This window comes from Fulmarus glacialis, unplaced genomic scaffold (genome assembly GCF_000690835.1).
Source record: "Fulmarus glacialis isolate BGI_N327 unplaced genomic scaffold, ASM69083v1 scaffold10356, whole genome shotgun sequence".
NCBI classification, from domain to species: Eukaryota; Metazoa; Chordata; class Aves; order Procellariiformes; family Procellariidae; genus Fulmarus; species Fulmarus glacialis.
In genome coordinates, this window is record NW_009220024.1 from 6,096 (window position 1) to 31,988 (window position 25,893).

The 25,893-nt window shown below is 38.0% G+C and overlaps 1 protein-coding gene across 3 annotated transcripts in view; it reads left to right on the plus strand.

Annotated features, from left to right (window-relative positions):
* Positions 1-2,638: 2,638 nt before the first annotated feature.
* Positions 2,639-25,893, plus strand: part of SPTAN1 (spectrin, alpha, non-erythrocytic 1) — a 44,185-nt gene continuing 20,930 nt past the window's right edge. For 2 of the 3 annotated variants that reach the window (XM_009580593.1, XM_009580595.1), the window contains exons 1-26: positions 2,639-2,875; positions 3,485-3,610; positions 6,113-6,253; positions 7,418-7,564; positions 8,211-8,344; positions 9,116-9,260; positions 9,355-9,509; positions 10,762-10,897; positions 11,449-11,550; positions 12,334-12,471; positions 12,918-13,028; positions 13,490-13,567; positions 13,742-13,897; positions 14,248-14,452; positions 14,583-14,764; positions 15,565-15,808; positions 16,130-16,252; positions 17,050-17,267; positions 17,993-18,085; positions 18,472-18,606; positions 19,098-19,246; positions 20,580-20,639; positions 22,891-23,089; positions 24,317-24,421; positions 25,228-25,251; positions 25,594-25,629. In XM_009580593.1, the coding sequence (XP_009578888.1) occupies positions 2,639-2,875; positions 3,485-3,610; positions 6,113-6,253; positions 7,418-7,564; positions 8,211-8,344; positions 9,116-9,260; positions 9,355-9,509; positions 10,762-10,897; positions 11,449-11,550; positions 12,334-12,471; positions 12,918-13,028; positions 13,490-13,567; positions 13,742-13,897; positions 14,248-14,452; positions 14,583-14,764; positions 15,565-15,808; positions 16,130-16,252; positions 17,050-17,267; positions 17,993-18,085; positions 18,472-18,606; positions 19,098-19,246; positions 20,580-20,639; positions 22,891-23,089; positions 24,317-24,421; positions 25,228-25,251; positions 25,594-25,629 (3,579 nt within the window). The remainder of the gene's footprint in view (positions 2,876-3,484; positions 3,611-6,112; positions 6,254-7,417; positions 7,565-8,210; positions 8,345-9,115; positions 9,261-9,354; positions 9,510-10,761; positions 10,898-11,448; positions 11,551-12,333; positions 12,472-12,917; positions 13,029-13,489; positions 13,568-13,741; positions 13,898-14,247; positions 14,453-14,582; positions 14,765-15,564; positions 15,809-16,129; positions 16,253-17,049; positions 17,268-17,992; positions 18,086-18,471; positions 18,607-19,097; positions 19,247-20,579; positions 20,640-22,890; positions 23,090-24,316; positions 24,422-25,227; positions 25,252-25,593; positions 25,630-25,893) is intronic. The other variant, XM_009580596.1, reaches the window with a different exon arrangement.

Consider the following 25,893-nt stretch of genomic DNA (forward strand, 5'->3'; position numbering starts at 1 on the left):
TTTTCACGTTAAAAACATAAAGCGCAACTTCTTGTTGGCAGTTCCCTTGCTAGGGGTGCAGAGGTGTATCATAGATGCCTTCGAATGATGTAGTTGAACCACAAAGGTTTAGAAACACCGTGGAGAACTGCTTCGTATTCAAGGGGGGTGGTGCATTTCGAGCGTGAAAACATCGGCTGTAGGCTGCATCATTCTGCAGCATCGATGACTTTTGAGTTCAGCCTCCCTGGTGACTGCTGATCGCGCTCTGGCAGAGCACAGACTTGCTGACATCAGCTGATCTGCTGCAGGAAAGAACAGTCTATTATTGCTAGACCAAAGCACTTCTTTTACAATTGACTAGCTCGACTTACTGTAGTTATAAAAGGAGCCTTTCTTTTAACGAATTCCAACAAAAAGATGAGCCAGATTGCAAGACTTGTGTGGTGAGAGGCAAACCAGCTACCAGGCTAAATTACAGGCAGTCTCCTATTTGTTTTTTTTAAAATGTAAAAATAATTTAAATAATTTAAATAATTTAATTATTTGCATAATTTAATTTAAATCATAATTTAAAGTGATTTAAAATCACTTGGGCTGTGGAGGTTATTTCTAATACTGAAATATAAGTTGACAGCAAGAGGCTGTGCAGTGTTCTAAAGACTAACGAGGATTTCATTTTCTCCTGGTAACACTCATAACCAGAATAAGCAGAGAGACAGGCTGCAGTCCTGCGGTACCTGTGGACTAACTGCCACTTTGTTACTCCTGAACACAATTCAGTTTAAAAGAAGTGTTGTCGGAATTGACACACGGTGTGACAGCACAGGAAAGGAAGTTTTTAGCAATAATTTGCTCTCCTGGAGGGAAAAGGCTGTTTGAAAGAGCACTTGAAAAAACAACTGCTTTCTCAGGGAAACCGATCTGTAGTTGAGCTCAAGTTATGTTCAGGGTTTTGATCTTTTAGTACTCAGATACACTAATCAAGCGGAGCCTTTGGTACCACTGCCAGGTGAAACCTGGGCTTCGTTTATATAATACAGTCTACACAGACTGGGTTGTTTTTTTTTTTTCTTGCCCTCTTTTGACAATAATGAATGAAACGCCCAGGCCTGGAAGAGAAAGCAAAGCTGAATTTTTTTTCCTGCCTTAAACTGCCGCAATGCAGTTGGGGCTCAGAGTTCACGGAGTAACGGCTGCTGCTGAAATGGCTGTCCTCTTGCAGGGTGGGACTGTTGGAAGAGAGCTCGGGAATGTGCGAATTCGCCCCCATATGTTCCTTTCTATCAGATGGTCCCTTTACAAGTGCTTGGAAACCAAACAGAAAACACGGCCGTATAGATCGCTTTCCAACCTGTGGAGTTTTTCATACAATTATGCAAGATATGCGTCTAATTAAAGCATGCGGCTAAATAATGACTAAATAACAATTTAATATTTAACTACCTATTTTAAGAGATTGCCTGTGTCTTTTAGTATGCAGTTGTAGACTGGGATTCTTCCCTATCTTTAACAGGATTGATGGCAAGTACATTTAGCTTGATGCTTACAGAATTTATTAAAAAAGCATTAAGTGAGCTATACATGTAAACACTTGCACATCAAGATGTTAATTGCATAATTGTTCAAGCACGAAGTGTTTGTTGCAACAGTTTCTTGATACGCAGAGGTGTCAAATAAGTGGGTAAATATCCAAACTCCAGTGACAATAATGATACTACTTCTTAAATTTGTGTTACAGTTCTGTTCTAATGCACAGATCTCTTATTGAAAATCAAATTGCTTTTTGAAAGTTTAGGAACTGAAAATTAAAGGTTATCCCAATTTTAATAGAAAGGAGATAAAGCAGAACAGTAGTCAGTTCTTTGCTGTCTGTGGTAGCAATAACAGGTTTTAGTATATAAAGAAAAAAAAAAGTATATTTTTCAGTCGAAGCGGTCAGAGCAAGATCACTAGTTATATGAAATGCTCCTTGACTTGTCTAAGGTCAGATCTATGAAGCAGTGTGAGCCTCTGTATTGGCTTTTGAAAGGTTATGTAGGGAGTGGCAGGGTGGGTTTGTACCTTTTTTTTTTAAATGAGAGAACGGAGAGGAGGTGGGACACATAGAGGGGGTGTGTGTGTATATATGTGTATGTATAATATATATAGATATGTGTATATATGTGTGTATACACACTTATGTGGACCAGTTAACTGTTGTTTAAAGAACAGTAATATTCTTACTTTAGTTTATCTATATGGAGTATTTTAAATAAAATGTTTCCAGCTTTTATATGTTGTACAAGAAATATTTTATGTCTATATATCTACTTATATATGTGTACAGAAACACATTTTTAACATTTGTATTAGACACATGCTACGGTTTGAGATGACATGGCCTTTGTTTGACTGCAGCCATATTTTTCCAAAACAAGTAAATGTTAAATGTCTTCGTAAATATTCCTTTCCCATTATTTTCTGCTAGAGGTGTGCTTTTATTTATTTATATGTATAATATTTATATTTGATATACATACCTGCACACACAGAGTAAGACTGTAAGTAAACCACCTGCGAGTTTAAAAAAGCAGGCTTTTCTTTCATCTCTTCCTACCCTACCATTGTTCTATAATTTATAATACAAACAAAATGGGGTTTTTTTGGCTTTCAGAAAATGGATCCGAGTGGTGTAAAAGTGTTGGAAACAGCAGAAGATATCCAAGAAAGGCGTCAACAAGTTTTGGACCGTTACCACAGGTTCAAGGAACTATCTTCTCTAAGGCGCCAAAAACTTGAAGATTCCTATCGATTCCAGTTTTTCCAGCGTGATGCAGATGAGCTTGAAAAATGGATCCAAGAGAAACTGCAGATAGCATCTGATGAAAATTATAAAGACCCAAGCAATTTACAGGCAAGTCCTACTGCCATTTTATGTTCCTGTACTATAGATATTAGGGCGTACCAGGTCAACTGGGATAGACAGAACAAACGCATAAAAGTAACTTGACCTGAGAGTGGTGAAGAAAGATGGATGCAAATACCCTTGCAGCCTTGCAAAGTGTTCTTCAGAAGCCTGCATTATTTGCTAATAATGGATTAGATGCTAAATCAGCATAGAAAAAGTTACACAGTGCAATGTAGTGTAAAACCAGCTTTGTTTAATCCTAGAATTTTTTGGACGCTTTGGCTCTGTAAATAAATGCAAGTTAACTCTTATTGCTTCCACAAAAAAAGATATTTGTAGAAAATTAACTTGTGTGGGTGGAACTAGCTGATGGGTTCTCAGATGTTTGAACACTCCGGTGTACAAGAGCAAACACAATAATGAAATAACTAAAATTGGAATGTTTGAATCCACCCGTGAAACATATGGTACAGCTATGATTTCAACTGTGCTATTTTATTGTTTGTTTGTCAGTACTGAATATGCATGAAATACACTAAAAACCTTGATGCTGGGAAATGTGGAGGAGGGCTTTGCACCAAATCTCAGTCACATTCTTTGATGTTTTACTTGTAGGGGAAGCTGCAGAAGCACCAAGCCTTTGAAGCTGAGGTGCAGGCCAATTCAGGGGCTATCATTAAACTGGATGAGACTGGAAATCAGATGATCAATGAAGGCCATTTTGCGTCTGAAACCATTAGAGTGAGTTTTAAAACTTTTTTTTTCCCTCTTAACAGTCTTTTCCTTAAACACTTTGTGCAGATTGCACAGATAACTCTATATTCTAAAACACTTTTTAAAATTCTACAGGTATTTGATTAGTGAAATCACAAGAGAATTTGTATTTGTTAAGCTTACAGATATTTTTCTCTTTCATGAGCACCCAACTCATATCTTTTCTTGGATCCAGTTCTAAGGTGAACTATCTGCCAGTGGAGTCCAGGAACTTGGACTGGGAAATCATCAGTAATTCACAGATGTGTTGAAAGTCACAAGGCAAATAATTAATTATACTTGTGGTTCTTCCCAAAATGGCAAATATCTAGAAGCAGCAAATTCACAAGGCCTGGTGTCAGGGATGTTGACCACTCATTTTTTTGCTCGTATATAGCATTTTAATTTTCTGCAATAATAATTGTAAGTAACACAAGCAACCATAGCAGTAAACTGCAGACATCTAATTTCTGTGTGCTCTGGCTCAGATCAGGTCTCTAGTGATCTTTACTTTGTGGTTAAGTTGTACTGGCCATATGTTCGAATCTCTTTGAATTTGCGTTCCACGGTTTTTTCTGTGAGCTCCAAGTACAGTGCTCTGTCTGCTCTGTTTATCCAGCAGTGATCATCTCTTAGGACAGCTGCTTCCTCAATAACAAGCAGTAAGCTTTCTTCAAATCCTTTTCTGAGATTTGTTTTTTTCTTTCTCTCAATCTCCCAACCTGTGTAATGACAGTGACAATGGCAATGACAAATGTATTTTTAAAATCTTTGCTGCTGCGCTAGATAGGTTTACATTTTACATTATTTGAGTGATTATCAATGTTCTAAAAAGTCTGAGGAAACTGTAAATTTTAAGCAATGACTTGACTTGAGAGTTACCTTTTACTCCGTCCCCTATGTATTCTCATTTTTCTCTGGTTATGTTAGTGTTTTCTCTCTTATTCCCACACACATGTGCACACACATACATGCGCATACCCCACCAGTAAACACTTATTTTTGTTCTGCATATCAGCTTCTTCTCTAGGACTCATTTTGTTAAATCTGCTGTTTCTGGGCCTCAGTTGTTTGTGTCAGTTATGGCTGCATTTTTCTTTAATACAAAGAAGTCTCCTTAGAGTTGTTTAAAGCTTTTTCCTTTATAAGATTTGGATGTGAGCTGTTACAGCTTTTCAAAAGGAGAACTCTTGTGATATTTTTGTAGTGATTATCAACTTAACTGATACGTTCATCATTTCATTGTAACGAAGATGGTGACTAAGAAAAGCAGAAATTTTTTTTAATATGTTATATAATTAAAAAACCCTAAGGTAATGATTCTTTTAGAAATCTCATCTTTACAAATAGAAAAAAACCAACCGCTTTGCAGTTGGGTGATCTTAAATAATACTGTGTCTTAGCTGCTCAATATAAGTTGTTATTTGTCTTCTGTTTGGAGTAGTAATTTGCCTTTTAATGGTTCAGTCTTTCACGCCATACCGGACTGCACAGCGCCCAATAGTAACAGCTACCCAAGTCGGGTTCCACATACGAGTAGGTGAAGCTTTGCAGTGCAACTTCTTTCTGCAATGTCTTCTTTCTTCCTTGGTTGACAATTTGCACTATCCTTTTGGGCAATGCTAGGAGAGAGAGTTGTGTGAGCTCTTTCCTCCCTTGAAGCCTACCTAACTGAACTTTCTAAAAGGATTAAATGGGTGTCTGCCCATGCTGGATGTTCAAAAGCTTCTCTAGCGTGACTTTCAAGTTTCAGATCTCGATGAGCAAAGCGTTACAGATGTTGGGTGGAGCAGATACTTTCCTGTTTTGCAAGTTGTGTTTCTGTGTGGGAGTGTGGTTTTTCTTTTAATTGTCTATAAAATTTATGGTTGCTCCCAAGAGTTTTGAAAGGCAGAGTGCAGCCAGAGAGAGACTCAGTATTAAAACTAGTAATTGCTCCTAGTATTTCAGTATTATGTTACTTAACAATGTTGGCTAAATACATTAACTGACTAGTGGTAAGAGAAATGGTTAAAATACTGTAAAGTGGTAGAAGTTTGACTTGAAACAAAATGCATGGTCTTAAATAAAAACAAATTCCAAAATGAAGACGAGATTCACTTATTGGGAGTTAAAAGGCTGAACATTTGAAGGGGGCAGCAGAAGATTTTTGGTCTGACTTCACACTAGCATAAAATTTAAATCAAATTTTATCTCAAAATGTTTACCTCACAGTTATGTAAAAAATTATTTGATAGCTTCATTAATTAATAACAAGTGTTTAAATACTCAGTTCAGTAGTTTCTAATTTTGTGTTGTTACATCACTTTACATCATTTGAAAACTAATGAACTGGAGATGAAATTGTTACGAGGTTTGTCCACCTTTTGTGTAAAGTAAGGTTTAGGATGTAAAGCTTTGGGGAAAAAAAATCTTCTCTTAAGGTCAGGAAGGGAATAAATCTAATATTCTCTGATACAGGATTTTAATAACAACATCCGATTGTTCTAGACTCGGCTGCAGGAGCTGCACCGACTATGGGAATTACTGTTGGAAAAGATGAGAGAGAAGGGAGTCAAATTGTTGCAAGCACAGAAGCTGGTGCAATACTTACGGGAATGTGAAGATGTCTTGGACTGGATCAATGACAAGGTATAATTATTACCTGCCTTTCCTGTGTTCTTGATGGGAAATTTGATGTGTTTGTGTGGAAATTTTCTATCAACATATAGTTGCTGGAACTCAAGTAGTCACAGAGAGCTTTCAAAGGCACCTTACATTTTGTTTAGCTGATTCGTACTGTATAAGCAGTAGGTATGCAAACTACTATTCCTTCTTTTGCAGCCACAAAAAAAGGTACTAGACTAAGGGAGGAAGCCTGCATATTGGAGAGTGTAGTTAAACATAATCAATTCTTTCTTTGCTTTGAGGAGAACTTCATACTTCTCATAGTAATCAAATTCAAGTTTCCTGTAAGGGAAATCTACAACATGTAAAAGCAAATGTTTTTATAAATGTTCTAAATGATCTGTTATAGAAAGTAGCCAGCCTAACCAGCAAGCAGTGTGTACATAATTACTTAATGGTTGGAATATCTTCAGATATACATTGTAAGGACATTTGCTGCAAGAGAACTGTTGGCTCTTGATTCTTTGAACTCTGAGGAGACAGACCACAAACCACACTATCAAGAAGAAAAGCCACAAAATGATCATACAGGTTTTCTTAATGATGGTTTGCTATTTTGTGTCACTGTGGGTTCAAACTATAAACCCTGCATAACTGTTACTGAATATGACTGTGCACTTTTCATAAAGAAATCTTGCATCAGAAGCCTACAGCAAATGCCCATAAATAATCTAAAAGTGTAAACAAATTCTGGTCTCTGTGTGTACTCCAAAATAGCATGGGCAATTATTTTGTAGCTTTAAAAGTATGCTTTTTCTGTGCATGTTTTCTTTCAGTAATTTAGGTTGTTGTAATAGTGATCATCGTGCATAGAACAGAAAACTTATGATAGTAGAATTGGTTATATTCAATAACTTGAAAAATGAATAAGAGCAAGCAAGATGAAACAATAATACTCTTAATGATCTTGCATGTTTTCTGCAATAATGGAAAGAAGTTGGGGGGGGAGTGGAGTTTAAAGGAGGAAATGTTGTAGTTTTAAATCTGACTTTAAACACGGTGATTGTAACTATCTTTGATTTATTCAAAATTAGGACAGTTTGCTTCCTGGTTTCTTGTAGTGATTTCCCATAGGTTTCTAGTAGTGATTTCCCACTGAAATTGAGTTTTTTTCCCTCAATATGCTAGGAAGCAATAGTGACCTCAGAAGAGCTTGGGCAGGATTTAGAGCATGTTGAGGTTTTGCAAAAGAAGTTTGAAGAGTTCCAGACAGACCTTGCAGCTCATGAGGAAAGAGTAAATGAAGTGAACCAGTTTGCTGGCAAACTTATCCAGGTAAACATTCATGTGTGTTGAAAATCTCTCTTGGCAAGTCTGGTATAACCCAGCAACCTTTTGTCTGCAACTTCTTTTTCCCCCTGGTTTGGTAGCGGATCTTTATGTTTTACTCTACATAAAGAGTAAAGAGTGTGCCTAGATCCTTGGCTATCTTACTCTTAAATGGTTCTCATTTGATTCACTTTTTCTTCTGTGGAACAGCTTGAGTAACTGCCCCAGCTGAGAATGTTCCTGAAAATGTGGAGAGTAGTGATTAGTAAGAGAAACATTGGCATTTGGAGTTAAATGTATTTCCCTTGGACAACCAGGATTAATATATCTTCTCCTATCTTCTCTTCTGGTATGTCATCTGGGGCTTGATCAAGGATGGAGACAGGGCAGGAAGTATCGCATTCCAGGAAAAAAAAGATTCTGTTTACAGCCCTCTTCCCATTGAGTAATTAGTGCATAGGGAAACGTAAACTGCTGCAAGAATATTCTATGTTTATACAATGAGGTTTCAGGAAAACTCAAATTGAGTGATCATCTGGAAAGTACAGTTGTTACAAATTGATCTCTTGAAAAACAGCAGTGTTCTGAGATTTTGTCAATGGATGTAAAATCACAGAACACATGAAAATAGCGTGTTTCCTTTGCTTGCTAGGAACAACACCCTGAAGAGGAACTGATAAAGTCCAAACAGGATGAAGTAAATGCAAGCTGGCAGCGTCTTAAGGGGCTTGCCCTTCAGAGGCAAGGGAAACTCTTTGGGGCAGCTGAAGTTCAGCGCTTCAACAGGTATGATCTTGGCTGGATCTGCTGAAGTGATGTAATATTTGTGTGGATGTTTAGTGGTGCATTCAGTACTACGAGAAGAGCTACTGTTGTCTGTTACGTTTTTGCTTTACTTTTCCTCATGACTTGTTGAATGAGGACCTTGTTGTTCTAGAATTACCTTAGAATAGTCATTCTGACGTAGCTTTTCAACACTTGGCAGTTTTGTTCATTCTTGCTGATGGCAGTTTTGCTTCCCTTTCCTCTGAGGGCTTTCCCCCCCGCAATTCTGTCCTAGATGAGCCTTAAAAGGGGTGGTTTTTTGTTAACAGATGGGTGTCAGTCCAATTGTTTTGGGGGTCTTTGAGCAGTGTCTTTCTATCCTCATCTCCATCTACAGCATTTTGAGATTCTCTGTAATTAAGTCGGAGAAGGGTCCAGAGTAGGAAATGGACCTACTAGGTGATGGTGCTCAGTGGTGCTATAATTCCTTGTTTGCATCTGGTGACATCTACCAATAAGCTTCAAGGTTTTTTGAGATTTAAAAAAAAAAAAAGAATCTAATTTTTTTAGTGTGTGGTGTTTTGGCTTTGGGTGGTTTTGGGTTTGGGGGTTTTTTTTTTGTGGGTTTTTTTGGTTTTTTTTTTTTTTAAAGTATGATTGTAGTTGGCTGCAGCGTTTATATATATGGGTTTGTGTGCCAGTACGTCTGGCATACATACAGGAAAAAACGTCCTGCTTTCTTCCTTTTTCCGTACAAGATAGACTGCTTTCAATTTGTGCTTTGTTTTGAAGGGACGTGGATGAAACAATCAGCTGGATTAAGGAGAAAGGGCAGTTGATGGCCTCAGACGATTTTGGCAGAGACTTAGCCAGTGTGCAGGCTTTATTGCGTAAGCATGAAGGCCTGGAAAGAGATCTTGCAGCTCTGGAGGATAAGGTACCCATACGAGATGCATTTTACCTACAATTTAAACGAGGTAACCTGCTTGTAAAAGGCTAGAAGCTTACTCACTGTTTTTGGCTGAGTTTAGGTTAAGGCCCTTTGTGCAGAAGCCGACCGTTTGCAGCAGTCTCACCCAATAAATGCTTCTCAAATTCAAGTGAAACGGGAGGAGCTGATTGCCAACTGGGAACAGATCCGAACTCTGGCAGCAGAGAGGCATGCTCGCCTTAATGACTCCTACAGGTAGGAATACTATCATGCTGAAATGACCTTTCTTCCATGTTCAAATTTGACAGAGGGCTCTTGGGAGGAGAAGAAAGGGATGCTGTTTCCAGAATTTTTGGATGATTCTGATGTTTTCAGAAGCAGTCTTGTTCACCAAATTACATTTTATGATAACTTCTTGTAGTAAGAGAAATATTTATGTGATAAATAAATACTTACAGTTTTTTGGTCATTCTCTGGATGTGGATCAACTATGAAAATAGACACTTTGATGTTTTAGGGTGTTTGCTTTTTTTCCCATCTGCGTTGACATCTGCATTTTGAAGTACATTATCTGACTATATTTTAGTTTTGGTGGTTTTTTCTCATACACATATTACAAATCTGTTCACTGTGGAGTCCTTATGATTCTCTGTGAAGACTAAAGTATGGTATATTGTTTGATGTATTGTCCTAGACTAAATGAAGTACCTGTTTCTATGATAGTTGCTTTGTGGCTGTGGGATTTGTCTTCATCCAGTCTTGTTTCTATACTAGCCTGGTTGTGTATGAAACATACTATAAATAAACTTATCCTAATATGGTGGTTAGTTTACATCCTTTCTGGTTTTGTTTTTCTGCTGTTTGTTCCCTCCCATGATGCAAGATTGATGGTGGTGGAGACCCACACAAGTAATCATTTTTCCTTTGCCTTCCCTGTCATAATCTCTTCAGATCAATTAACAGCAAGTCTAAAAGGGAAACAGAAACGGATCGCTTTTGCTGATAAGTGTTAAGCACATGCCAAAGGCACTGTAAGGCACGCTGAAAGGAATCTGAGAATTTGTTTGCTTGTTGTTTTAAGGCTGAGGCATGTGCAGTTGAAACTTTCTGTCAGTTCCCCCCCACCCACTGCGTTATGGTTGTGACAGAAGCAGTCCCATGGACTATCTTGAAACACCCTGCCTGAAAACTGTCTTTTGATTTCTGTTGTCTTCAGCATACAGGCTTGTAGTTAGGAATATTCCTTTTCCTTTCAATATAAGTTATATGCAAAACATATCTTTGAGAAATTGATTTTGAACCTAGCCTTTTCCTAACTTTAAAAGGCTTCTTTTTTTGATTGAGAGCATATTTAGTTATTTAATATTCTGGTTGCATTTTGGTATTGTCTTGTCTTGTTTCTATCTGAGGAACAGCTTTTATGTTTGTAACCCTTTCTTTGGGGTAAGGATGGAGAAACATTTGCAAACATATTATTCCCAACCATTTTTTCTTTTTCTTTCCTAAGACTGCAGCGCTTTCTTGCGGACTTCCGAGACCTCACCAGCTGGGTGACTGAGATGAAGGCTCTAATAAATGCTGATGAACTTGCCAATGACGTGGCTGGAGCAGAAGCCCTTCTAGATAGACATCAGGAGCATAAGGTATAGTGGTTATACAGCCAAATCCAGTCAGCAACCCTCAACAACTGATTTGTATGTCTAACACAGTCTCTGAGTCAGAACTGCTGATGTTATATCACTAGAATCCTTTGATTATGCAGCTAACACAGAACTAGATTGCTGTCCTGATTTAGTATTTTTACTTAGTTTCTTGATAGTAGATATACACTAATAAATAAGTATTTAAGAATGCTTATGATGATATTTTTTAAAAAATAATTAGACCTGATAGCAGTCAGTTGGACTAACGACTGTTTTAGTTCTCCGTCGTGAGGAATTGCTGTAAGAAGGCAGAAAGAATGCAGCTTAAAACCAACCTTTAGTTTAATTTTACCATACGAATTTATACTTACCTTATCTGCATTGTAAGGTAATAATACATTTCATTCTAGTTTTCATGTTAAGTGTAATGTATTTCAAGGTAGTTGAATGTTTATCATTCAGGTGTCCAGACTATGGCCTCTGTGTTATTTTCCATATTCTGACACTCTGGATAAATTTTGGTAACAGCTTATTCACGTTCCCTTTCATAGGGAGAAATCGATGCCCATGAAGATAGCTTCAAATCTGCTGATGAGTCTGGCCAGGCTTTGCTTGCTGCTGGGCACTATGCTTCTGATGAAGTTAAAGAAAAGGTAAGTTGAGAGCAAGAGCTCCTAGAAGAATTTTGTCGTTCTTCTGTGTCCCTTAATTTAAAAGTTCATTTCTTGTTAAGGTCGTAAGCTGCAAAGTATCATCCCTCTAGGTTACAGGGCTTTTTTCATGTATTTAAGTAATGTGTGTTTTTCATTCTCAAATTGACAGCTTCTGCTTATCTATTAGTGGGAACTGTTAGGACTATTAGTACTATCTGTTAGGAATATTAGTATGTCTGTCCTCCAAAAGAAAAATGGGTTATCTGTTTATCTAAGTTTAGGTTTGCTATCAGAAGTGTTGGTAAATATTTAGTATTTCTAAATTTTAGTTTTCAAACTAATGGGGCCTCTCATGAAGTCTGCATATTGAAACGTTGGTCAATCAGACAGTTCAAATGCCGTAAGTGAGAGTGGGCCAAAGAGATTTCAGAGGTTGAGAGAAGCGGGATGGTTTGCTGAAGAGCTTCTCTTATGAATAGGTCTGCAGTCAAAAAGAGCAGTTGTCCATTAAACATCTCTGTGTAGATTTAATTTGGAAAAGGAGAGGTTTCTGACTGAAGTCAGAAGGTTGTAGCCACTACTTAAGCTTGATAAGCTGAGAAAAGGCTTGCCCTATACGAGGATGATGCTGTCAGTAACAGGAGAATGATTCTTTACACAGGAGGACATTTTCAGTCCAGTGTTAACTACTTTTTTAGAGTCACAGCTTGATTTTACGTCGAGATGGAAACGAACCAGGCTGTTAAATAAAATTATTATATATTCCTCTTCCCAATACATTAGCTGACCATCCTCTCAGATGAAAGATCTGCCTTGCTAGAACTATGGGAGCTTCGCAGACAACAGTACGAGCAGTGCATGGACCTGCAGCTTTTCTACAGAGATACTGAACAGGTTGATAACTGGATGAGCAAACAGGAAGTGAGTACATATCTTTGAACTCTCCAGATATGGTTGATTTTCATTTCTGGCTAGTCTTCTGTAGACTTAAACAATTGGTATTTACTAGTGGCAGTGACTGCCACTAAACATGCACTAGTGAGCAGGCTGCTGTGCAGTTATTTATCTGACTGCCCAAGCTGCTACAACGACTGTTTTCATCTAATGCTGAAACTATGAGTTGTGACAAGTTGGCTCGAGATTCCTTTCGTGTGTATTAACTCTTGTAAAATGCTGTTTGAAAAAGAAGCTAAAAAGAATTATTCAGAACCTTTGGCTGTTAGAGGCGTACAGGGAACACCATCCCAGTATATCATCCTTTACTTTTCAGTAGTATCATGTAGTAGGAAACATCACTGGCCATGCTTGAGTTGACTTAGAGCAGCTAAGCATGGAAACATAAAAATATGTTTGTTTCCTTACTTTAGGCATTTCTGCTGAATGAAGACCTTGGCGATTCTCTGGATAGTGTGGAGGCTCTTCTAAAGAAGCATGAAGACTTTGAGAAATCCCTAAGTGCCCAAGAGGAGAAAATCACAGTAAGACATTTACATTAGGTGATCACTAAATGGGCAAGAAGTAAAACAAGTGAATTTGTTGACTGGGGAGGAGAGTGCTGGAGGATGACAGAGAAGGGTGGGGTTTGATCTGCAGAACAATCCACTGTTATGTGGGATGTATTATGTCTAAATTACATGTATTGTCTCTAAAAAGGGAAAATAGTGGAAAAGGTAGGGTAGGGCTCAATTGTTACCTCGGAGAGCTGAGTAACCCACTGCTTGCATATCATGCTAGCACACGTGTGGATGAAGATTTGTCAAAAATCTGCACTCATCCACATGTAAGATGATGATACAGATAAAAAAGGGTGTAATAATAGCTATCTTAATGGCTTTCTATTAGTTTTACCGTTACAAACTTTTGACAATTAATCTACTAAGTAAACATGCACAAACAATTTTTATTACACCAAATAAATGGAAAACTGTTTTCTCTTTAGGCATTAGATGAGTTTGCTACTAAATTGATTCAGAATAACCATTATGCCATGGATGATGTTGCTACACGTAGAGATGCTGTAAGTATCTAAAATAGATTTGGACTGTAGACTTTAAATCATGTTCTGCTGTATTATTGTAAGTGGTATGACTGCAACATAGAATAAGTCAGCAGAACTCTCCCAAAAGTACAGATACAGTGGGGGTTCTTACAAGCTTGAAGAATTTAAAAACCTTTACTTTTTTTTTTTCAGTTGCTGAGCCGCCGAAATGCCCTTCATGAGAGAGCTATGTACCGCCGTGCTCAACTTGCAGATTCTTTCCATCTGCAGCAGTTTTTCCGAGACTCTGATGAGCTAAAGAGTTGGGTTAATGAAAAAATGAAAACTGCAACAGATGAGGCATACAAGGTAAACACAAAGACGAACATTAGACTAACTTTAAGGCAATCCCAGGCTTGATGTAATCACTCTAATGATATGAAGCAGTGTCAGCCAAAATGTTGCTGATAGTAGGCAGTATTAATGGCAATAGGAGGAATTGCAATTTCTCCCTGACCCCAAGGGGGATTTTCCCATCGTGCTGTAATCATGCTTACTCAATAGCTTAAGTGTTCTGATTTCAAAGGCATATTTTTGGCACTGCATCCTCTTGTGACATCTTGGCATGTATATGAATGTAGTCTAATTTTAAAAATTCTTCAGAGACCTATAGATACTAATTTTGGATTGAAAGGTTCTTATTCTTTCTTCATCTGTAGGATCCATCAAACTTGCAAGGTAAAGTTCAGAAACATCAGGCTTTTGAAGCAGAGCTTTCTGCTAATCAGAGTCGTATTGATGCACTGGAGAAAGCTGGCCAGAAGTTGATTGATGTCAATCACTATGCATCTGATGAAGTGGCAGCTCGCATGAATGAAGTTATCAGCTTGTGGAAAAAACTCCTGGAGGCCACTGAGCTCAAAGGTACGACTTGCTCAGTAGAATATGGGCAATTTTTTTTTCTAGAGAGTTTAGCCAGGAGAAGATAGGAAGTGAAATAAATGAAGTGGAAAACGTAAGTCATCTTTTCCTCTTGCCACTCTGTCTTGGTCAGGTATAAAACTGCGTGAAGCCAATCAACAGCAGCAGTTTAATCGCAATGTGGAAGACATTGAGCTGTGGCTGTATGAAGTAGAGGGACACTTGGCTTCTGATGATTATGGAAAAGATCTTACTAATGTTCAGAATCTTCAGAAGAAACATGCCCTGCTAGAGGCAGATGTTGCTGCCCATCAGGTAAGGGACATAATTTTTCTTCCTGCCCTTTCAGATCTGCTCACTCAAAAGTATTCACTCCAGAGACCTTAGCAGGTCTGTATTTTCATAATTTTTCTAGTCGGAAGTAATTTTGAACTGAAATGTAAATTGTCTTCTCTAAGAACAGTATCTTCATGACTTTGACAAAATTAGCATTTTGAAAAAGTAAAATGATTCCATACTGTGACCTGCTGACAGCACAGCATTGTTTTGTGCTGTGAATACCGACTTAAAAAGATGTGCTGTGCTTTGTGTAGGAAATAATTCCCCTTAGACTCTTCATTTGTGAACGCCTTATTCTTGTACATTTTGTTTTCATACAGCTCTAAGAAATGGGAGGGAGAAGAGATCAGTTTTTAAATAAAGAACTTTATAGCAAATGGTTCCTACGTTTGCAAATGATCTTTAGGGGAATTAAATCGCCAGCAAGAAAATCAACAAAATCTGGGTTCCCACAACTGGAATTACCAGTTGTTAACAATTGAAAAGTGGTTCATCTAGAGTAGCACATCTGTAAAGTTAATGTAATTTCAAAAATCTTTTGTTTATTTTATGAAATTGACAGATTAAAACCAATTACATTTACATAATGTGTTGAATATTATCCAGGACATAATTATTACCAGAATTACTGCACTGGCAGTGTGCAGCTGAGGTTCTCTTCTTCTGTCACAGCATAACTTACTAGCTAAGACCTGAAAATACTCTTCAAATGTTTTCAGTCACTGCAGCCATCTTACAGAGATTCTGACATAATGCTATTGCTGAATTAATTTTAGGATCGTATAGATGGCATTACCATCCAGGCACGCCAGTTCCAAGATGCTGGGCACTTTGACGCTGACAATATCAAGAAGAAACAAGAAGCTTTGGTAGCTCGTTATGAAGCTCTAAAGGATCCTATGGTAGCTCGCAAGCAGAAGCTTGCAGATTCTCTTCGCCTGCAGCAGCTTTTCCGTGACATTGAGGATGAAGAGACCTGGATTAGGGAAAAAGAACCTATTGCAGCTTCAACAAACCGAGGTTGGTCCATCCCGGTATCTCCAGGATTTAGATGTCAGAATTGCTCCATTATAACTTGTCTTTTTATGGAACACTTCCTGGAAATTTCTGAAATGTTTATTGTAATTAACATTGCCTGGAGTTATATATTTGCCATTACCCGTGGTTCTTTAATTGTTGTGTTACTTCTACAATTCCAGTGGGTAACTTAGTTTTCATAGTGCTCTGTCTTCATTGTGATAGTACTTTGCAAGTTTGTCTAGCGCTGGTTGCAGCTTCCTTGAAACTTCTGTTTAGTCTAATGACTCTGAATTATCTGATTAACTATTTTGTATCTTTCAGGCAAAGACTTAATTGGTGTCCAGAATCTGCTAAAGAAGCACCAGGCTTTGCAGGCAGAAATTGCAGGCCATGAGCCCCGCATTAAAGCAGTCACACAGAAAGGAAATGCTATGGTGGAAGAGGGTACGTCTCAATGTTTTTTTTAACTTCTTCTCTTTCAGAAACCCAAGTCTTTGTGCTGGACTTTGTTCTCTGGCCCTATACAATTAAGAATCACTGCCTGTTTTTATCCAGGCAATAGAAAGGTGCCTGCTAGCAGGATGAACTTCTGGTTATTCTTTCATCTAAAAATAAAAATAGATTCCTTGATGGGAACCTGTCACGATTTTCACAGATCTCCATCTGCTCTTGATAAACACATGAGCCCTGTGTTCACTGGCGTTATGCCTATGATATTTAGTCTCCATTTTAAAATTTATTAAAGGCTTGTATCTGAGATACATAATCATGATGTGAGAGACGATCCTTCGCAAAGACAGTAAGAGTCAATTCCTGCTTTTGAATAAGTAGGTATCTTTTTTTCTGACTGAGTGTTCTTAACACCAGAATACTGAAAAAAATTTCCCTGATTCCAGGGTTCAGAATGCAGATCTGAAATAATATTTGTCTGTTGTCAAAACTCTGCCACTGGAAAGAGATGACCTTTGCTGTTTCATCATTGAGAAGAAATGCTATGATGTGTCTTGTTTTGTTCTTCATGATTCAGATATTCCTAGTACAGTTTGATTGACAGGTACAGTGTTTTCCAGTCTGATGCGAAAGGACAAGCTGGGTTGTGCTTTCATTATTCTAGTCAGAACAGGCTACATAGGTTTAAGCAGGTCCAATTTCTGTGACTTTCAAGAAGTACAAGTAATTTTTCAGTGTGTATTATTTATGTCTCCGCAAGTCCTTCAGTTCCCTCTCTTTTTGCTACCTAGGACATTTTGCGGCTGAGGATGTGAAAATCAAATTGAACGAGCTAAACCAGAAATGGGACTCTCTGAAAGCTAAAGCATCTCAGCGTCGACAAGACCTAGAGGATTCCCTGCAAGCTCAGCAGTACTTTGCTGATGCTAATGAGGCAGAATCCTGGATGAGGGAAAAGGAGCCCATTGTAGGCAGCACAGACTATGGAAAAGATGAAGACTCTGCTGAGGTATTTGAGATTGTTGTTTGAATCAGTTTTGCATAAACACAGCGAGGATTTGTCCAGTGGTAAAAAAATAAGTTCTGCTAATTTCTGGGTTCTTAAGAAAAAAGGCAGAAGATTCTCGCATCGAGCTGAATTTTGGCTCAGAGTCAAAAGATGACAGTTTTTGCTGTGTCTTAGTTATTGCACATGAAATTTTGCTGTTCAGTATATTAAACTAATTGCGAGGAAACTTTACATTTGTATTCACTCTTTTATAGGTTTGGTTTTTTTGTAAAGTATGAGACTAATATCAGCAAATTTCTCATGTGATGATGCATTTCAGTATGAGTCTGGCTTTCAGTAGTTCATTGGTCTGAAAGTAATTTTTTGTCTAGAGTTATTTTACTGGTATCGTTCTGCAGTCAAACACCACATCCCAGACACTGCTGACTGACATTTCATCAAAATGAAGTGCAGTTTAAAGGCATACTTTCAAACTTAACACTATTTCCAGAGTGATACGTGGCATAAAAAGAATGTGTCTGAGATAAGGTAGAGAAAAAGCGCAAGAAGCATTTGGACAACTATCTAGCCTGTGAATAAATAGAAGTTATTCTCATGAGAGTCACAAGACTGGCAGCTCTGAAAAACCCACATTCCCTGTGTATGGAGCCAAAGTATATATTTTAAGCAGAGTAGTATTTGTAAAATGACTAGGTGTATATGTTGTTTTTATCGTTCGCTTTCAGGCTCTTCTGAAGAAACATGAAGCTTTGATGTCCGATCTTTCCGCTTACGGCAGTAGCATACAGGCGTTAAGGGAACAGGCCCAGTCATGCAGGGTAAGGAAAGATGCTAATCATGTTGCTAAAATTCTTGGGTCAGCAGAAGGTAAAGACAAAGCTTAATAACACTTTTTGTTTTTGAGAACTTATTGCAGACTGTACTTGATTTTCTCAAAAAAATTGGTGGTCTGTTTTTATAATCATAACAGGCAGCTGTGTTGCATTGGAAGAAAATAGTATAATGTGGTGGTTTTTAAGGTTTGAGCCCAGACAGCATTTAAAATAAGTCTATCTGCATTACATTTATTTCAACAAGAATCATTTTAAGGCACTACAGTAGCTTTAACGGAGGCTGAAGTATTTTTTAGGACAACTCCATTGATTGTAATAAACATGGAACAACTCTGTTGTTTTTTTTTTTTTTTGTTCTCCTTCTTTGTTAGCAACAAGTTGCTCCCACAGATGATGAAACTGGAAAAGAGCTTGTTCTGGCACTCTATGATTACCAAGAGAAGAGTCCCCGGGAGGTGACTATGAAAAAGGGAGATATCCTCACCTTACTCAACAGCACCAACAAGGTATGCTCTTGCCATCTGGTTTGCTGAGCTGCTTGGTGCACTTGGTGTTGTGTGTTCTGCGGAGCATTTTTCTTTTGGTTTTTTTTTTAATAAGAGCATTCAAAGAAGTTAAAGAATTTGCACATTTAGTCCATGTTCCCATTTGGCACTTTAGCACGCCTCTTCAGGTTATTCTCATGACTCCTCTATAGCTGCCAACTTTTCTAAGTCAGATAAACAACATGCTATAGGGCATGTGTCTGTGAGAAAACTTATTTCCCTACCGTTGAGGAGTTTCTGACCAAACACAAGGGGAGACGTGGAAATAAGACCTAGATGTCTTCAAGAGACAGTTTGAAATGATCTCCATAAACAGAGCAAACTGTTGTGAGCATCACTGGTTTTCTTGTGTTGATAGAAGCCTCTAATTTTCAGGTTTCGGTTGCTCAGCATGCTTTATGCTTGGTGCTTGCCTTACAGTGGTTGCTTTTTTTTTCCCCCCCGCTTTCCAGGACTGGTGGAAAGTTGAAGTTAATGACCGTCAGGGCTTTGTGCCAGCTGCCTATGTGAAAAAACTAGATCCTGCCCAGTCTGCATCCCGAGAGAATCTCCTGGAAGAGCAAGGCAGCATAGCACTGCGACAGGAGCAAATTGACAATCAGTAAGATCTAACTGATGAGATATGACACCCATCCAGCATTTGCTGGCTTGGCCTTTGGCTCGCATATGCCAGAAGTTTAGGTTGATGCTTCTTACACTAGGGTGTAATTAATTGGAGCAAAACAAGGGGCTCCTTTACCAGGGGCACCCTATTGAGTTGTTTTATTCTTATTCTAGATTTTCTCATTGCTTTTCCCATTTTTTAACTGTAAAACTCATGACACTAGAGCTCCACTTGCTGTCTGACTTCAGTATTTTGTGTTCCTTTTGTTGTTGTATCTAATAACTTAAACTTGTTTGTGAGTTATATCTGTCCTAAGCAGCTCTTGTATTTGTAGTTGTCACTTCTTAATGTGTGATGTGTTTCGAAAAGCTTTCTTAAATTTGGTTACATAAAGTACAGTACCCTCCCTATATAGGGCTGCCTCTGGAGGTGACCTCCTTAGGAGCTGTGACTACTTTGGTGCTAGCTCATTACTTTTTTCCCTGAAATGTGGTGCCATTATTTGTTGCCGTTACATGGGCTAAAATGTGTCCCCCTCTTTTTTTTTTTTTTTTTTGTTCTTCCCTTTCTTTTAAAAAAGAGCAACATGCCATTGCAAATAGAGAAAACTGTATGGCTGCTTGGTAATGACCTCCTAAAGCACATGGTAGTTGTAGATTAGTTCGAGCAAGGGCTGCGGGTGATAGCTACTGGCTCATCTTATCAAGCCACTTGGAAGCCGAAGCTGAAAGTTTTATGCATACTCCCATCTGTTTGCACAGCTACGCTGTCATTCTGCATGAGAATTTCTTCCCACTCAGTTGTTTTGAGTCACCAGTTATTACGGTGACATGCAATAATTACTAGCTTTAGCTCTAGAATTAAAAAAAAAAAAAAAAAAGAAAAAAGAAAAAAAGAAAACAAAACAAAAGCTTGTACTAGTGAGAAGAAAGGATGCTGGAAAATTGTGACACGTTCAGGATTTTAATAATGTGTAACTTTCTCTATGGGTTTGCATGCTGCTTTTAAGAACTAGAACGGCGTGCCTTATGTTAGAGCGAAGGAGAGGGAACCACCCCTTAGTTCACAATCACATGGCACAATGATCAGGAAATGAGGAGACCTTATAGAGAGAGTCAACTGTACTGCTGAGGTTTCCTTATGTGAATTGTGCTCCTGGTCTGATTTGCTTTGTTTGCTTCTGAATGACACCTAATTTTCTCCATTTAAATGTGAACTCTTAACCATCTCCAACCACAGACGATCCATGGATGGAGCTGCTGCTTTCATTATTTTTGTTAATCTGACTAATTTTTTGCATGCATTTGCTGTGCTCCCTCTGTCTGTGCAGGACTCTCATAACTAAGGAAGTCGGCAGTGTATCTCTGCGTATGAAACAGGTCGAAGAACTGTGAGTAGGATTAGCCCTTTCTAAACCATGCTGTCTCCATACTGTCACTGTTCATTCTCCCTTTGTTTCTTTCTTTGGGAAAGCTGCTCCAAAGAGACAATGAAGGAAGCAACTTCTGCAATGTGAATTATTTTAGTTTAGATGAGTGTTGTCGTATGCGTTTCATGTGTTCTTTATAGCCAGCCATCCAGCCAGCTGCTTATCTTGTTGGTCACCTGTGCGCTGCTAAATTGGTTGATGATGTTATTTTCCATTATGCTGATTTTGCTTACCAAATGAGGCTTTAGTGATACCTAGACTGTTTTCTTTAAAAAGCATTTTCTGAGGTGCAGATAGAAATACTAGTCTGTTTATATAAGTATTTATAAAACACATATACCAAGTATTATGTCACATATGAATACCTTGGAGTTTGGGAAGGGTGGGGTTATCATAGGTAAAGTAACATTCATGCTGGGTAGTCAAAAAGCATTAGTTTATTTTTATAGGATGATTTTTTAAAATTACAACATTAATGTAATTTTTAAACTTGTATTCAAGTCTCCTGGAAAACATACCAAGTTTGCATTATATTCTTGAAAGTTGCTGGGAGATCAAAGTAATAGTGTTCATTGGCTGTACCTGACTGTCTTTTCATAGAGAATATATTTCTTGAGAATCAAAAGTGAAAATATTATGTTAATCTCTGAAGTGTTGCAAAGCAACTTTGAGGGAAGGTCTGCTTCTAAAGGAATTTTGCCCCAAATCCTCTATGAGCTTTGCAAGTATTTAATACCTAAAATTGTATGCTGAGGCAAACATCTGCAGTCAGGGCAGGCTTCAAAAGAGTGTTTTCCTCAAGTCAGGGTAGAATGTTTCCATTCAAACCTAATACGAAAGATTCTTAGTTCCTTTCTCTCCAGCCTTAAACCAGGATAGACAGGAAACCACAGTGTCTCTGCTTCCATGGAAAGACTTAGAGTTGATTATCAGTTTGAGGTATAGACATTACAGCCCAGGGTATCAAGGATTTTGTTCAACAGACTTTGTCACCTCTGAGTTATTGGTTAGGAAAACGCTACATCATTGAACTCTTCCAGTTGGGAGGTGTAATTGCTCAGTATTTGCCTGTGTGCTCCAAGGTGGGAAATGAAAATGTTGTAAGGCTGCCCTTTCCCCATTTGAGGCCCCTGCAGGTATCTCAGCAGTATCTTACATTATTTAATTTAATAACATTGAAATGGATATCCTCGTGGCTTAATAATGAGAATCAGTTGCTGCTGTTGATTACTGCAGTAGACCAATGTGCAATCTGATTCAGGAAATAAAAAAAAAAAAATCCATATGCGGGTAGAATATCTCATCTTCTGGAAGACTTAAAATAGGGCAACAGTAAGAATGGGTGTTAAGGATGTGGCTTTTCTGAATGCAGGTTCTTTAAAAACAGGTACTATGCATTGCTAAAGAGATCTGCAATTCAGTATCAATGACTGTAAAACTTCTGTTGGCTTTTTTCAGCAATAGCTTGGGAAAAGTCTTGGAGGATTGACTCTGTCTAGTTGGTTACCAGGAATCAAATGGGAGGCATCAGTTTCCTTGTGGTTTTAAATAAATGGCTGGTCTTTTGAGGTTTATTTGCCTGTTCAAACCGATTTAAACATTTTGAGATTTTACTTTGCATTTATTGTAATGTAAATGAGGAGTAGTTTCACTGATGTTGTTGGGAATTCCACAGATATAAAACCAGTGTATGTGAAATGAGTTTCATGGATTTCCCAGTTGAATATAGTTGTATTAGTGAAGAAATAACACCTTTTTTTAAACATTCAGCAGATTTTGCGCTGAATAATGGCTAGGTAAGACATTTATGTCCAATAGCTGGGAGGCTAGTGGATTTTAATAATCTGATGGCAAACTTGATGTACTATAGGAAAATACTTCTCAGAAAGTAAGACCCTATGGAGTCATTCCTGCACTGCCATGCTGCTGTAGCTTAAGAGCCTACCCTGACCTAAGCTGTGATTTGGGTTTGCTTTTGCCCAATGAAGTGTTGCATGTGGGAGATCTCATTTTGGTGTGCATATCCACGTAGAGGAGAAACATATACAGTTCACATTTACCTAATCACATACAAGTAGATCATTCTGTGGAAGAACAGTGTGTAGACTGCAGGGATTTCCCACATCTTTGGTGATACCAGTACTTGGTAAGTTACTGTGACTCTGCTCAGTTCAATCTGACTGCCCCCTGCTTTCCTTTTCTGCTTGTCCAGGTATCACTCTCTTCTTGAGCTGGGAGAAAAACGTAAAGGCATGCTAGAAAAAAGCTGCAAAAAATTTATGCTTTTCCGTGAAGCTAATGAGCTTCAACAGTGGATCAATGAGAAGGAAGCTGCACTCACAAATGAGGAAGTGGGCGCTGATCTGGAACAGGTGGAGGTGCTACAGAAGAAATTTGATGATTTTCAGAAGGTATGTTGTAATGCTGCATAATGTGTGTTTTGGTTTTGGTCTCTCCCTTTAGGCTTTCTGATCATATGTCCGTGATAATTTTTCATAGCTGAGCATAGTTGAGAAGGAAACATAGCTTTGATCGGAAATAAAAAAGTATAGATGCACTTTTTAATTTTGTTTTGTGAGGATAGAGAGAATCCCACATTCAAAAGTCTTCAGTTTGGTTACAGTCTTCAGGTTGCTATGTGCTTCCCAGCTCCCAGAGAACTGAAACTCCTTCAACACATTCAAATGCAGAACCTGCCAAGCTTTGGAGGAATTTCATTTTGTGTAAAGCATAACCTTCAGTTAAGCTATTCCTCTTCCTTTATGTTGAAAGGAAAGATGCATTTTAGTTTCCATCTGTAGAGTGTTTCCCAAGATTTGGAAAAATAATTCTCTGTTTCAAAATGCTGGTAGCCTTTCTTTTTTTTTTCCCCTCCCAATTTTTGCAACACTAGTTAATTTTTTTTTTTTTCTTTGTATGAGGTGTGAAATAATTGCTTGGGCAGATGTATTTATTCTGTCTACTTTGGTAAGAGCACTGAAATGCAAAGATGCCTGACCTTATACATTGGAAAAGACAGTGATTCGGCAGTTCTGTGGACATTACCATGTTTACAGCTTGAAAATTGGCTAACAAACAATTTGAGCCAACCTAATACTGTAGGTGAGAAGATGATAGCAGTTACTGGATTTGGGTTCTTTAAAAATAAGCTGGTGGTTGAAATAAAAATGTGTCACCTATTAAATTTTCCCCACTACTGCTTTTTTAACCAGGTTCCCTTTCTGCTTTATAGAAAGCTCTCTGTCAGTCTGTTTGGTTGGAAGCATGTAAGCGTATTAGTAAAACTACTTTTTAAGTTGGCTTTTTAGCTTATTCATGCAGTAATATGGATGATAGCTTTTGATCCTCATGTTGGTAATGTTGTATACCTGACAGTTTAAAATCGTATTCCATTCCTGATTGTTCATTAACTTTGTGTACGGAAAACTCTGATAGCGCGTTTCTTTATTCCATTGATGCTTGGCGCTGGCAGCTGGGGTTTCTTGGCATAGACTCTCGTGCATTGTATATTCACTGGTAACTGTAAAGGTCAAGTGTGCTGAATTCCTGAGTACTTTTTGGCACCCCTGGTGTGCCAACTTGTTCCATGTTTTGCTTGTGTGAATGTTAATGGTGTGATACTTTACTGTTCTGTGCAGGATTTAAAAGCTAATGAGTCACGTCTGAAGGACATAAACAAGGTTGCGAATGACCTGGAGTCAGAAGGGTTGATGGCGGATGAAGTGCAAGCAGTACAGCAACAGGTCCACTTCTTTTCTGACATAGTCTAATCACCTTGAGAAGCAAAAGACTTTCTTCCTTTCTTTTGTCTGTTGTCTTCCACTTTGTGTGTCATTGAAAGATTCTAGCTGTTCATTTTTGCTCCCTGGTCTGATAATACTGGTATTCTAACCAGAGATACTTAATGCCTGTTCTGTAGTCTGGCCATCACAAGGGTACCATTTGAATTGTTTCTTTTTAAATAGTGCTATAGCAAGTTGCACCATCTCGAGCTTTTTTCTTTTCCTTTTTTAGGAATGGAAAGTCTTTAAAATAGTATTAAAAGTAATGGAGAATCCATGCATTAGCTTTACTTCATATAAATTTGAAATTTCAGACTTCATTTCTTTGCAGGAAAAATGGTGAGGAATGCTAGGGGAAAAGAGAAATAAAATAGAACTCAGTTTAAAGTGGGAGGGATTTTGTGGGGTTTGTTTTGTGGTTTTTTTTTTTTTAGTAACATACCTAATTTTTTTTGTTTTCAAGCTTTTCACATACTTCTGCTATTTCTGTAAATAATTCTATCCAGTGCCAACAGAGTATTGAAGCCGTTTGTTGATTTTTCCGAGCTCGAAGATGATGTGTTGCAGTAGATGGTTGTCAGACTCCCATTTCAGCTACATGTTTAGGTTGTGCGAGCACTGTTTGGCTTAATGACATGCTGGTAACCCATTTGTAGAAGAAGGATGGAAGCGTATCTCCTGTTATCTTCCCTTTCTCAAAACCAGTAAAAACTTACTTTCTGTTAGAAAATAACAAGTTGTTTCTGTTTGTCGTTTCTCCTTTGCAGGAAGTCTATGGTATGATGCCCAGGGTAAGTGTTAATTTCTGAGATAGCGTGGCAGTTATAACAGGTTTGGGATGTACAAGTAGAAGTTCAGCCATAATTGTAGTCCATTTCCATGAAGGAACTCAATAATGACTTTGAATGGACATAAAAAGATTATCTTATCTCCGATCCATTTATTTCCTGAGTGTCTTGCCCCACACCACAAATCAGTGCAGAGCAGGATAACCCAAAATGACAGAGATACTTGTAAAAATTGACGTGCTCTGTTAAGGATTGAACATGGAGAACTTTCAAAGATTTTTATATATGCTGATAGTTTTAGATTTTGCTTCCTATTTAAAGCTGTTTCTTCACATTTTCAAACAGGATGAAACTGATTCTAAGACAGCCTCTCCTTGGAAGGTAGGTGTCATTACTTAGTAGAACACAACAGGAAAGTAAAACAAAAACTACAGCACATCATCTTTTTTAGACCATACACCTTCTCACCTTTTTTCTTTTTTTATTCCCGCCTTTTTTTTTTTTAAAGACTGTTGACAAAGTGATTTTAATGGTGTCCTAGTCTCAGCAAGTGTTTGGATTGGTATTGATGTAGGGTTAGTGATTTTTATTTCACTTTGCTTGTTTACTTCAACAAGCATGTTACAAAAATTTGTTGAGCATTCA